General features: G+C 36.3%; 1 protein-coding gene across 1 annotated transcript in view; it reads right to left on the reverse strand.

Annotated features, from left to right (window-relative positions):
- Window positions 1-2,338: 2,338 nt before the first annotated feature.
- The window catches only part of DPY19L1 (dpy-19 like C-mannosyltransferase 1), a 45,050-nt gene continuing 32,301 nt past the window's right edge, over window positions 2,339-15,087 (reverse strand). The window contains exons 18-23 of the mRNA XM_053993852.1: window positions 14,637-14,661; window positions 12,902-13,021; window positions 7,429-7,603; window positions 6,569-6,668; window positions 5,009-5,134; window positions 2,339-3,944 (exon numbers count right to left, since the gene is read on the reverse strand). Of these exons, the coding sequence (XP_053849827.1) occupies window positions 3,788-3,944; window positions 5,009-5,134; window positions 6,569-6,668; window positions 7,429-7,603; window positions 12,902-13,021; window positions 14,637-14,661 (703 nt within the window). The 3' untranslated portion in view covers window positions 2,339-3,787. The remainder of the gene's footprint in view (window positions 3,945-5,008; window positions 5,135-6,568; window positions 6,669-7,428; window positions 7,604-12,901; window positions 13,022-14,636; window positions 14,662-15,087) is intronic.

The raw sequence follows: 15,087 nt of genomic DNA on the forward strand, positions 1-15,087 counted from the left end.
TCCTGTTGCAGGCTCAGTATCACCTTTAAATGCAATCTAGTCAGTGTTTTCATATTCTTCAGGCTAAAAACTGGACCTCATCTTTCCTACCAAATAGGCAAAACAAATGCTACTTGCACTCAAGACTCACTTTAAACATTAATAACCTTGACAGGGTAGAAGACTGGCCACAGGGATCCTCTCTGAGTCCTCAGCCAGATATGAAATCAATATTATTCATTCACTCTGTGTTTTCTATCCATATCTCTTGATCTATTGGCAATAAGTGTTCTATATATGCTGTAACAGGAAGTAATAAAGTTGTTGAACTATTACATGATGAACCCACTCAAACAACTGATGCTTTCAGACATTATATGAATTACATCAATAATAGAAAATTATAGCATGGAATCAGGAACAAGCCAGTTTGCTGAGAAGGAGATTCTGCCTACCCCTGTAAATCCTCCTAGTACTGCGTTGCAACCTAAAAGGTCAGCTTAAAGCTCCACTACAAACAGTTCATCACAATACTTGACTTTGATTTTGTACTGAAGTAAAAGTGCTTATACTGTACAGTTACAGCTGAGAACTTATTGTAGCACTGACAGGTTTCACTACTCAAGCAAATTCTGCACAGCTGACCAGCTCTCATATTTAGAGCTTCTGCATGCCATGCAGAAAAACAATGCTGATTTCTGACAACCCTGTTTATACCCTTCCTTACATATCTGCTTTTGGTAAAGGAGTTTTCTTCACTTGAAGCGAGTCCTGTGTTTTGGAACTCCATGTCTTAATCATAAAAATTCAAGAGATTGATTCAAGTTCACTGTTTCAACTGAACTGCAAAGGAAGTCAAAAGAGTATTTTCTAAAATGGTATATGAATAGAATGAAGTGCAGGGCAGTACTTAATAGGACTTAGCACCTTCATTTCACAAAGGTGCTTCATTTGGATTCCATACTGAATATTAAGCTTGCACAATTATCAGACCAAATTATAACTGTGCCCATTGTACTGAAGAAATTTAATGCAAAGCAAGCAGTATTTCAGATTCCAACAGACATTTCTGGCAGATTGTCATAGTTTAACCAAAGCAAGCAGCCAAGCCCCACACAGGCACTTGCTCACTCCTCCACCAGCAGGATCAAGGGGAGAATGAGGAGAGCAAAAGCCAGAAAACTCATGGGCTGAGATACAGTTTAAGAGAGAAAACAAAAACTGCACACACGAGCAAAAAAAAAAAAAAAAAAAAAGAATTAATTTAGTGCTTCCCATGGACAGGCAAGTGCTCATCCATCTCTGGGAGAGCAGGGCCCCACCACCCACAGCAGTGACTTGGGAATACAAACACCATTACTCCAAACATCCCTCCCTTCTTCCTCCCTCTCCCCAGTTTGTTATACACTGAGCATGATGTCCCTTTGTTCAGTTTGGGTCATCTGTCCTGGCTGTGTCTCATCCCCATCTCCCACACACCCCCAACTTCCCATCCAGTGTGGCAGTACACCTTGGCTCTGCCAAAACACAGGCCCACTGCCAAAACCAGCACAATTAGCCAATATTACTAAAATGTAATGGGAACTGTCTTCAAGTATGGAACTGTTCCAGCTTTGTGCCTAAATTACTTTAAGGCCTGCATGTATTTAAAGCCAAACTTACTTGTGTTACGCATTTATCGATTCGGATGTTGCGAAGAGAAAAGCAACTTCAATGAGAGCTAAGAAGCCTCCAACTTGTGTTTTCTGGCTGAGGTTGCAGTGAAAAGCATAATGTTAACATGGTGTTCCTATGTGTTAAATGTTGTGTCATTTAAATAAAAATTTTTCCTTTGAAACTGAGAGCAAATTACTGACAGGAAATTCATAACACAAGACACCTGATTCAAGAATTCACAGATTTCTTAATCACAATCATATGCTGCATTTTTTACTCTATACTTTTTCATTACTAAATTTTATCACATTAATATCAAACAGATGAAAATAATTATTTGGGTTTCAGAGCAGTTTAAAGAGAGGAACAGCATAATATCCCTGGAGATGAAAATTTGCAGCATCTGGCCATGTACTGAGTAACAGTCACCTCCTCAACAAATGATGAACATTTTTACTAAAGCACATCTTTGAACCTTAACTTTCAAATATTTCTTCATTCCACCAGTCTTTTCACATATTTCTGCACTGATATTTTGAATAAAAAGGAAGCCAGAAAGAGGTGTGCGATTTTGGTTTAATCATCTGCAGCCCTTCTGTGCATTTTTTTAGTTGAAAGTTCGGCTTCAATTGTATCTGCTGTGGTAACTGTGTTAAATTTCAGTTTAACAGACATAAGAGAAGTGTAACACCTACCAGAAACATGAGCACAATTTCCATCTTTCTCTTTTTTATTTAACCACATAAGTACATGTCAACAGTTGGCATAAACTTCATAAAAATACAGTACCTTTTTGTGCCGAAACACTAGTCACAATGTTTATATAAAGACTTTCTCTTGCTTCCTTGAATTCACTTAACATTTTAAAAAGAGACTTCCCAAAAGCCCTTTTTTTTGTGAGTTTCCTTATAGAAATTTTTCCAAAATCTACTCTGTAAAAGTTAAAAAGCTAATGCATTTTCAGCCATTCTCCCTCACCCTCTCAATAAAACAGATTATAAAAAAATAAGACGTTTTAGAATACTGATCAGTTGTTATACTACTACTTTATCACAGGTTCCCATTTAATTGACACTGTTACAGGCGTGATGGATGGTGTCCCTATAACATCCAGGATCACCAGATGTTATTAGGGCTAAAAAGACCAGTCATACCAACAGACTGATGTGAACAAAAAAAAAAAAAAAAACTAGTTGAAACAAATCCAAACCATGAAAGACACATGGTGAAACATCAGACCTTAGCACTCTTATGATGCTGTAGAATCACAATTACTGTGATAGCTCCCAATGGCAATAAACATACAAAAATTCTACCAAGTCAGTTAAATGACTAAAGGGTGTCCTTGGACTGGGTATCTCGGAAAGTGAGCTGTCTATTATCTAATTATAATACTGGTGTGACATCAAGATGACAGAAAAACAGCAGAACCAGTCTAATAATGCTGGAGCAATTATACCCACACAACTGACTACACCCATAGCACAACTGGGATAAATTTCATTTTTCTTTAATGCTGATGAAAAAGTCCAGGCAGGATCTAATATATAGGGAAAGGAAAAAGGGCATTAAATTTTGAAAGTAATTTCTTATCAAGTTAGGCGCTGAAGGTCTAGTTAAGGCAATGAAGGATTTATTTTAGTATCTTTCTAAGGCTATGACAGATTTTTCCTGAATAAAGCATTTTCCCTTAAAAATTTCATGTATATTATGCCAGCTTATTCTGGATGCATAACAATGCTAAAAACCCTTGGACACTGAGAAGCTAAACTATTGCTTACTGCAAATATTACCCTTATTAGTCTTCTTTTTAAATATCAATAGGATTCCAATAACATGCACCAAAAAATGTAGTTTCAAGTCCACCTACGAACTTTTCCATAGCTACTTTTAGCTCTTTTTGGATCAGTGTTAAATAAAATGTGCAAACATATAATCATTTGCATAGCAAATCTCAAGGGACTGACCCTGAAATAGAAATCCAAACTGTTAGGTTTAAGATATTTCTATAATTAGAATTCACTTAAAATGGTAAAAAATAAAATATACATTTTTCCATTTTAAGTCTAGTAAAAAAGGTATTTCTGATTTAGAATTCTTACAGTTACTAGTTTAAAGATTTGAAAGACTGATGCTTCATTGCATTGAAATGTTATTCCTTTGGAATCTTCAATACTCTGTAATTACTATTTTCAAATACTGTGATGAAATATGGCCTGGAATCCTTGCTCATAATGGTACATAAAGGAATTTTTCCTCTATTAGCAGGATCTTCGACATCCCAAATTTCAGGCATACTGCAGCCAGGCCTAAAAAATAGGAATACGAAAAGAGAAATGAAGAAATGCCATAAAAAAATCCATGAAGCTTGCTTCATAGTGCCCCATGAATACTTGATTGTGCCATCTGTATTTTTAAAAATTTGTCTTTATATTAGAAAAATATCAGATTACAAAATCAATAAATATAGTAGTAAATTAAAAATAGTATTGAGAATGTGTAAAATGCATCTGGCTTTTGTGGTTATGCAATTAATGAAGAAGTTATTTGGAGGAGGAAGCACATAAAACAACGCAAATTATGCAACACATTATACATTACCAGGGATCCTTAAATCTTCCTATAAAATGGAGGGTGATATACATATTGCTAACATTTCTAAAGAAAATTCAGGAAATAAAACACCTTAGAAAAGTAGTAATTCCTTGTTTTTTTATAAAAGATCACAGCCAACATGAATTCCCTGTACAACTGCCTTTCAAAGTTATAATAACTGAGAATATTCTAATTTTATCAAAGATAATAGAAAAGAAATTGAACAGATAAATTTGATTTCATTCCAAATGAAAAGAAAATAAAATCAAAAATCTGAACTAATTGTGCTCTGGAGGCCAGAAAGAGAAACCAAGGGGGGGGTGAGGGGGGAAGTAAATGCACAGCTCTTTCTGAAGAACATCTTAAACGTCACAAAAGTTTTAGTGACTATTAGTGATCATAACATTTTGGTGCTCCAACTGTCTTTTACTCTGCACCTTTTATTCATACCTATTCATAGGCTTTCAATATACACACACATCTGTTCTTGCCATCAGAGTAACTGCTTATTTCCTTTGTAATGACTTAATTCCTTCAGTTTTACAGTAAATTTAAAAACACATACAACACAGCTTTCCAGGTTCACACAAAGAACACAAGGCTGTTAATGAGGGCAAAGTCAATTATATCAGTTACTATCTACAGATGCTGGACAAAAATGTATTTTGGACACTTTTAATAAATAAAGCACAAATCAACATCCCAAAACTTTATATGAATCTTAGACTACATATTTGAGGGGTGCATTATTCTTGTGAGAAAGTGGGAGATTACTTACTTTTTTCTGCTTACACACAATGACTCTTCAAGGATGTAGTAATTCACTCCTAGTTTCATCAAATCTCTTTTTACTTGACTTGCAGGTTTTCGACTGTACATGGAATACACTACTTTAGTTCTGGCCCTTCAAAAAGAAAAATCTAAGGGTTAGCTGCAATAGAGCATGAAAATGTAAGCTTTAACCTTAAACTGGAGAGAAAGACTTTTTTATTTCACAAGATAACTATACTGAAGCAAAGTTTACGTTAATAGTGTCATTTGCTTAAGTATGATTACGTCTTCAGAAATATAATAATTCCAAGAACAAAGCAGACAGCCCGGTTTTTCTGTAGCAGGAGATAACTGTGTAACAAGATCCATGGTTACTATGAACTGGAAGCTTAAGATGTCAAAGCAATGCATTCACCACGTAATACTCAAGGCTAGAAACAACCTTGCTTGGACTGGGGTGATCAGGAGGAATCAATCCTCTGCCAAGTCTCCCCACAAAAGATCCCTGTCACTATGTGTCACTATGGTCACACTGCCCTTGCTGGGACATTTTGAAATGCAGAGCACAAATCCTGGAGTCCGCCTATTGTCATCAAGCAAAATCAGCCCTTGGACACCATGAGCCTGTTTTGGAACTAGAAGACCTTTAAGAAGACCTCCAGTCCATATGACATCCAGTAATATCCTCTGAATGTGCAAAGCACGATGCTGTTAAAGCCCATCTATTTTCTGACACTTAATACAGGTATTGCCTATACCTTATTTTTCCCAAACATGCCCTGTCCAATGATTTTGTAACTAGGACAGAACATTTCAGTTGAAAGGGACCTACACTGATCATCCAACTCCCACTGTCTGACCAATTCAGGGCTGACCAAAAGTTAAAGCCAGTTAATGTCAGGTAGAGAACTAAGGACGTAAGTCATGTAAAATAAATTCCTGCCCTTTCTCTTTTATCTCTCTCTATCTTGCCGCTTTTTTGTTGTGTTGGATTTCTTTTAAGCAATTTCACCAAATTAACAAAAAAATGATGCTACACTATTAAATTTAGTAAAAGAAATTCATGACCTTTTCAGATAAATCAATTTCAATTTAGGCAAATATCCTGATTTTGAAAACAACAAGAGTACAAATCTTAGTAACTCCACTACAAAATTTCAGCTTCAACATTTAACCAATTATCACAAAAAATGGCAGCCCATCATAGAAAGCTAATAGAAATAAATATACTTGCTATCTTGGAAAAAAAAATTATATCTGTCTACAATGTCAGGAGAAACTAGAATGAAGAAAGGATATAAATGTACTGATGAAATCCAATTCCTTAACTTAATTCTGATTTTCTTGTATGTAAGTTTGAAGCCATATGTGTCCCTAGAGTGTATCCATTCTGATGAACACAAATCCTCAATAAATAACGCATTTTCAATCTGACTGAAATAACAAATCCAGTTCTATGAGATTTTAACAAATTTTACAACATAACACGATTCCATTCCTACTGTATATTACAGACATTACAAGAATCAATAGCAGACACAAATAAAACCTCAACTGCAAAATTTACCTTAATCCTGCATCTTCATAGTGAGGATGATTTACAATAGGACGAAGTGTAGACAATTTAACACTTGCCATTGTAGGCATTGCTCCTGCAAAAACTGCATCTGAAAAACACAATCAAAGGCGTTTTTGAAATGAGGAATCAAACAATTAGAGAAGCAACCTGACCAGTAATCCTGTAGAAAAAACATGACAAGGGTAGGGTACTCCTTTTTAAAAGGCTGTATGCAACATCAACAGGAAATGCACAAAATCAGTGCTTTAGTTTGGATTTTTTGTAACCTTGAGCTCAATATAAGCAATTAGATAACTAAGCATCTAAGAATGGAGATATAATTAATACATCTTATTTTTCTCAAATGGGTAGAATAATATACTCATTATAACAACTCTTTCATCAGTGTTAAATGGACAGTAAAATCTCAGTCCACTATGGCTTTAACATGTATTCCCTCTAGAAAGGCAACTACCTTGTTTCCAACCAGTTTTCTGACAGATTTTAGGAAAATGAGGGGTGCAACCACAACACACATAGACATTTTTAATTCTTTTCTAGCAAAATGCTGATCACGTACTCACATACAGAACCCACATACTTATTTAAGTAAAAACCTATTTTAATTGGACTTGGCAAAGACACTTTTGTTGAAAATACTCCACCAGTGGTTAGAACCTCCAGATCAGTAGCTGGGAGTCTAACAAAGACAGCTTTTGGTGCTTTTTTCCACTGGACATAGCTTTTATGTGGACAAGTGGACTGACCACAGCCACAGATAGTAGCAACACCTCTGCAGTCATTTGTGACAGGTTCCATGGCTCAACCTCACAATAAATGGAGACATCCTACATTATTAAATAGTTTACCTTGTCTGGTATTGACTTGTATCCACTCTAGAAGTTCTTCCTGTGGCAAATTGCTAAATTCTCCCATGATGTTCCACTGAGTTCGAAGGTTTGCAGATCCCTCTATTGTCATCAATGCTAAAATAGCAAAGACCAATGTTTTGGGCTGGACTTTATAGAAGAGCCATCCAAACAACTGAAATGCAAGAATCGATTAATTCCTAGACAGCAATTCTGTAATGCTGTATGCAGAACAATTAATTTTTATTTCTATATTAGGAACTCAACATATATTGCACTATGAAACATCTCTGCTATTTCTTCTCTACTGAACTTGAGATTATAATTCATAGTATTATAATATAGTTCAGAACACAGTATTATATACAATACATACTGTATTTCAGAATATAATTCCTAATAATTACTCATGTTTAACAAATATTGCACATTTCGTTTGCAATTCTAAATAAATATAAGAATTTTATAAACTCATGTTAATGTAAACTTTTAAAGTTGTATGTCAAATCTCAAATGTCAAAACCTGCAAGTAAAGATGACTCAATAAAGCTACCTGGACTTTTACAATATTTTATCTCCTGTTTCCATCTAGAGTTTTTATCTGTGGTATACCGATCAGAGATTGTACTGCAAACTTTTGAAACTTATTAGAAAGACAGACTTTGAGGACAGTAAGCTTAATGCTCCTTTATAAATCACTCTTTCCTTTCTTGAACTGGGGCTTGCATTGTTTCCTAAAGACTATTTGCTGGAGGCTCTAAGCAAATATTCATAAACACATGAAAATGGGTAATTAAAAAAGTAGTACTAAATTTGCTGTGTTGAAGCTTAGTTTCAGCAGTAACACTTTACCAAATCCGTATTTGAACTAAACCTAAAATAAGAAAGTATAAACTACATTTTTTCCCAAATATAAGGCTCCACACATCAAAAATATCAAACCCATGCTAAATAAATACATTTCATTCATAGTACTCTTACCTGGGGATATTTTAATTAAAGCATGAAACAATAAAAGAAAGTCTCTCTCAGTAGAAGCTCCCATAAGGCTAACTACACCAATTAGGTAGTGTGTGTTATCTTTCTTATAAACTAACCACAAACTACCTCAGATTATTAAAATTCTCCAGCCACCTCTCCAAAAATAAAGTATACTCTACTCTCATCCCTAAAGACTCACTAAACACTCTGAGAAGAACAGCAATATTATCCAGGGAAAGTTAATATCCCAAACAGGCCTGACCACTGTGTGGATCTGGAAGGATGAAGTGAAATGAATTCATTTGTAGGCTGCTCTACATGAGCAAACCTCCTTTTCACCAACAGCTGCAAAAATGTCACTTCACTGACATGTTAGAACTTTGACAGTTCCACAGTGTTTAAAATCAAAGAAAATTACATTACTGTCATGCTTTTATAAAGCCTCATTGATGTTCAAAGTCCCTGAATTTAGCACTATTTTGTTTACACAAGGAGCCCAGAATGATTGAATATATATGCAATACAAAAAAAGCATTTCTTTCATCGGATGCTGTTCCTTATGTGGTTTTTTTCTTACCAATTCAAGGTTTTGGGCTGTTTTTAGTTTTTTGGTTATTTTCCCAAAATGAATACTTTAAGTCTTTCTCCAGCTATTTTATTTTGTTTTCAAAATTTCCACTCAGGATAGTATCATTTCCCCTAACAGAAAGAGGAAATGTGTGGATGCAAATGGTCAAAAGTCGGAACAGTAACAACAGCAGATTTGGGCCTAATTTGAAGCACAAACAGTAAATTAAATGACAAAACTGAACTGATCCCTGATTTAATCATTCCTCTTTGTTCAGCCTAAGAGAAGTAAAGGTTCTAATCACAGGTTTTTCATACTTTAAATACAGCTGTACAGAAGAAGGGAGTTTCTCCCTTTGCAAAGATGCAGCTACTTTATATTTTTATTTCATTAAAAATCTTTTATTGAAAATGTGTTATGAAGTGAATTACTTTCCAATGAAAATCAACATTAGGTCACTTCTTTTCATCAGAAAGCATTCCAGACAATGAAAATATTCTTTATCAGAAAAAGAACATTATCATGTTATTGCCCATTAGCTGCCACAAGCTGCTGGTAATGGTAAAATGGAAAGTGCAGGGATTCATGCAATGTACTGAAAGAACACAACATACAAAATTTTTTTTGTCTGTGCAAATAGTAACTTTTAGCCTCAAAACAAAGTAGATATACTAATATAACATTGCAGATAAGCTTTCACGGTCTGCTAGATGAAAGGATAGCATTGACCTCAATTACAATAACTGCCTATCTTAAATTTGCTTAAATTTTTCTTGCATCTGTAAAACCAAATTGTCACTTATTAACTTATGTTCACTCAAACATCTAAAACTTTATTCAATGATAAAGCGTACTGCCAGTTAATCAATCATTTTGTCACAAGTCCCATCTTCCTCCATACAAGAAGTTCTGGATCAGTATTGCACATACAATCGGATTTTTCAGCCTCAATTTTCTTTACTTCTCCTCAGCTGCCAGTAGGATAGAAAAAGCTCATTAAAAACCACTTGATATTCTCCTGGCCCTACAAAAACAAGCAAACCAACCAAAACAAGAACAACAAAAAAGTTTTCTTATTGTTTGCTTAAGTGTTAGAAGTGATCTGCTCAATGGTGGCTCAACAGCCTTATGGGCCAGGGTCTGTCTACCATGCTGAAGCCAGTCCTGTGTTGCTTGGAAGATTATCAGCCTCTTTCTACTAAAGCAAGCACACATCTGTCAGACCAGAAAAAAAATCCAGCTTGTCTTCTACCAGTATCAATCAACATCGACCTGGGGAATAGCTGAACAGGCAAAAGAACCTTCACTAATAATAGGACAAGGAAATCTATTTTATTTTCCCTTACGCTGTTCACTTAAAGTTAGATTTCACTTCTTTGAACACTTCTCCTCACGCCCAAGCCAGGGCCAGGATATTCCCAGGCCGTATCATGTAACACTGCTGGTCATTTATCCCTTTCTGCACAAAATAAATGTCTGACCTGCAGCAATCTAAAGCCCTTCCCTAGCACCCATGACCTGCTTCTTTCAAGCCAACTATGCCTCCATAATGCTTCAATGAAGGAAGGAAAACTTATTGGACCAGAGTCACCTGATCCAACAGGGGCAGCTCCCAGAACAGGTTATCATCTGCAATTGCAGCTCCCTGAGAAGCTTACCCTCACTCTACAATAGGAAACAGCAGAACAATCAAAGGGCCAAAATGCAGTTGGAAGCAGCAGATAAAAAAATATTGACAAAATACTGTCCTCCCTTCCAATATTTACACACTTATGACAAGTGGCATCCTCTAAGATCCAACATGCAGCAATTATGAAAAGCACCAGCAGTCACTAACTGGCCTGATGACTTCAGCTGCTGTACTAAACACCCACAACAATCCAGGAAAAATTACTGAAATGCTATCACTCAGGTGCTTAAAAAAAAAAGTCATCATGCAGCTAAAAAGAGTCAGCACAGACTTTACTGTGGCACAAAATATATAAATACTTATAGTTCTGAACTTCACTACAAAACTACACAAATACCACCACCACAACCAACAGGGCAGAAAATCCCATCAAGAAATACACAGTTAAAAAAAGAACTAAGAACAAATCAACTTTGGACAGCTTTAATTTAAATCATAATTGTTATCTAGAAATTGCATGTTAAAAGAACATTTTTTCATTTTGTTTTTCTGACTTTTGAAAAGCAGCTACATTACAAATTGCTCAGAAACACCTTATGAAAGTTCACTTAGAAAAATAACCAGTGTAACTGCTATTGCTTGAACGACCAGACAACCTAAGAGGATGCCAGCATTTCAAGAACAACTAAGAGCTGCAAAACTGAACACCTGTGAATCTTCCAGAATAGCAGCCATGTAGAGGAAATTCCTAAGTCCAAACACTCAATTACAAGGTGGCAAAAGAAAGAGGTTTCGATAATTTCTTAGCATTTTATATTTTAACTGTAGAGATTAATTTGATGTTGGCAAACACTTGGCACTTTCACCTATGCCAAGTACATCAGGCATCGAGAAAGGGATGAGCACATTTGAGCAGACCGATACTGTGTAATCTGTCCAGTGTTATAAAGAACTACCCTTCTCTAAAGATAATTTAGGAAGCAGTTCAGTTTTCTGGAAAACAATTATTTCTTCAGCTGGCCTAACATGAGATAGCTTTCTCTTCTCCGCATAAATCTGTCTCATTCGCTCATCTTCTAGTTGTTTGACACAGGTATCAGCTGTTCCACAGACAGGAACTGCCTTCACCATAGCACCCTAATTCTCCTTTAGACATTTTACAAAACCACAGTGCAGTGCAGGGTGACAGGAACCTCTGAAGGCCAGTTTGAGCATGGTCACCCAGAGCCAAGTGTCCCTGGTCCATGTCCAGACAGCTTCCCAATACCGCCAGGGATGGACACTCCATGATGTCCCTGGGCAATCTGTGCCATTGCTTTTCACCCTCCCAGTGAAAAAGTTTCCCCATGTTCAGAGGGAGCTGCCTGTGTTTCAGCGTGTGCCCATCACCTGTGGTGCTGTCACTGGGCACCACGTGAAAGACCCTGCCATTCCCCCCAGTTTTGTACCACCAGCAAACTTGCTGAGGGTACACTCTGCCCCACCATTCAGTCCATTAACAAAGACATTGAACAGTCTTGGACCCAGCACTGGCCCCTTCAGGTTACTGGCCTTCAATCAGACTTGGCACCACTTGGCCCAGCTGTTCAGACATTTTTCAATCTACCTTCCTGCCTGCTTCCCAGAAAAAGGACTACTTACCCTACTTTTGCTGCATATTCAAAGCTTCTAAAATAGCTATTTAAACAGAGATTTAATCATGTTCACTTCTCAGAAATACAGATAATGAAACACAGAAAGCCTGTTCTAAGACCTTTTATATCTGGAGGAAATCTAGTAACATTTGATGTTACACATTATTCAAAGTAGCATGATTAAGTCTGAGTTAGGCATATGAGTTTCGATGACTGAAATGTTTTCAACATGCAAGACTTCAAATGAGACTTCTGGAAAGAATTAATAGACAAGAAATATGCAAGGCAATAAGCTCTGAAGAGCTGTGAAAACACAGTGTAAACAAAGACAAACACTGGATAAAATTAATAGTCAATAAAAATTTGCAGTGGCACAGAGGTGTGCAAATACAGTAAATCTAAAATATGTCTCCCTGCGCTCAAGCTTGAGACACAGCATGTTAACTTGTATAATAATGCAGCTGGACACATTGCATAAAGCAAGACTTTTGCTTTATTTGGGAAGAGGGAAGAATGGAACCATTTTCGACAGGCAATATAATCTGGTTTATTTTTATCTGGTACCCTCAGATTCAGCAATTACACACAGAGAAATCTGTTTTAGGACAAATATCTGTGTAATACTCTAAATACTAAGATAGCTGCAGGACAAAAGCTTACCTGTTTTGAACACACCAAGGAAGCCATAATACATAGATGCGGTGTTAAAAACAGCTTTAGTCTCATGATTAAAATCGCTAGGACACTGTATGCCAACAGCTGCAATGCGTGGAATACCAGCTGAAAAGGAAAACAAAAAAAACCACAAGACACAGAAGCAAATTTGCATACTTTTCATTTCTGCCTTCAACACACAACTTCATTTTCAGTACAGCTTAAATGATGAGCTTGTCTGAAAGAGTCCAAGTCAAAGTAAAGATGTTAATATTTCAGATGGTGATAATGACTTACTGTTATCTTTTATCTAAAGTGCATATAGTATGCTAATAAATGGAATAACAGGAAGGAGAAACATTAACAATAAAAGAAAATGGAGCTAGAGAAACAGCTAGCTATTTAAAAAATCCTTAGACATTAACAGGCTTAACTTAGACAACAACAGAATATGTAAGATTTCTTGTATAACCTCTTTATAGAAGTTAAGAGACCCTGCTTTTTAGTGCCCAAAATACACAAGTATGGAATAAGAGAAGCAAATCAGATCATCCTTGATAATGACACAATCAGAAGCACCTTGCTTTAGTATTCTAAAAAGCATCAGATATGGCACTTATTACTCCTAACATTAATCTGTGTTACTTGCCAAAGCACTGTGCTAAATCAGAGGCATTTTTGCAATCAGTGCTTTTATCTGATTGATTATCATAGAATCATTTAGGTTTGAAATAACCTCTAAGGTCAAGTCCAGTCATTAATCTAACACTGCCAAGTCCACTGCTAAACCATGACCTCAGTGCCACATCTACATGTACTTAAATGCCTTTAGGGATGGTGACTAAACTCCTTCCCTGGGCAGCCTATCCCACTGCTTGACAATACTTTTGGGTATTTTTCCTAATATCTAATCTAAACCTCCTCTAAGGCAACTTGAGGTTAAACCATGATAGACATCTACCAACTCTCTGGGCCACCTGATCCCAGTGTTTCACCACCCTCATTGTTATTAAGATTTCTTCCCTATAGCTTGCCTAAATCTACCCGATTCCAGTTCTAAGTCATTATCCCTTGTCCTACTGGACCAGGCCCTGCTAAAAAGTTGTCCTTGTCTTTCTTGTAAGTCCCCTTTAGGCAATGAAAGGCCCCATTAAAGTCTCCCTGCAGCCTTCTCTTCTCGAGGCTGAACAACCCCAACTCTCTCAGCCTATCTTCATAGGAGAGGTGTTCTATCCCTCTGTTTTTGTGGACCTCCTCTGGACCTGCTCTAACAGGTCCATGTTCTTCCTGTGCCGAGGGCTCCAGAGGGGGACACACTACTTTGCCTTGCACAGTTTTACTAAAAAGAACCATGTGTACTACAACATTCATTATGGCATATCTCAGAATTTGAATATTATATGTCATGTGAAACCCCAGTAAAGGAACCAGTCTCCTCCTCAGTCTTCACGTGGAAAACAGGAAGTCCAGCCTAATTTCAATGTCTTTTGGAATAGCTACAGTAAAAGCCCAAGATTGTTCTCTTGCACAAACCCCCATTGGCCAGTATATTTCTTTGTTCAACATTTCAGAGTTATTCTGGTGACATACCAGGCCCAACTTCAGATGAGGGAAATAACGATGCAAATACTCAGCTTCAAATAAAACCATGTGTATGAGCATCAGCCCATTGCAACCTCCATTTCAATTCTGAGTATTTGCATTAACATAGGAATAAAATTGTGCAGAAAAAGAATCTTACCTCACCATGGTTAAAACGTTCTTCTCTGAAAAAGATAACAACCCAAAACCCATCATTATTTATGTACTACAGAATAAATGGTTTTATTTTAAAATCATTTCTAACGGCATTAGATAATGCAACTAATCCAGTAAGCATGAATCAAGTGTCAGAATTTTTCACCCCTCTGTGCAAGTTTTGAAATAAATGGCTAATCATAACTATCTTCCTCAATCCCTGTATCTATTTGGAAATCTTGAGTATTGATTTTTTAAAATTATTTCCATGAGATGAAACTCAGGTATCCTTATAACCTGAAATAAAATAATGGGGTAAAAAGAATTTGCATTCACTATTTATACTAAAAAAGAAAAAAAAAAGGCACATAAATACTGCTTTAGGAACAGAGCAGAAAAGTAAATCACTAGGTATAAAATCTAGGCATAAATGGGTTAAGATGTCTAAAACAGGT

Source organism: Vidua macroura, chromosome 1 (assembly GCF_024509145.1).
Source record: "Vidua macroura isolate BioBank_ID:100142 chromosome 1, ASM2450914v1, whole genome shotgun sequence".
NCBI lineage: Eukaryota > Metazoa > Chordata > Aves > Passeriformes > Viduidae > Vidua > Vidua macroura.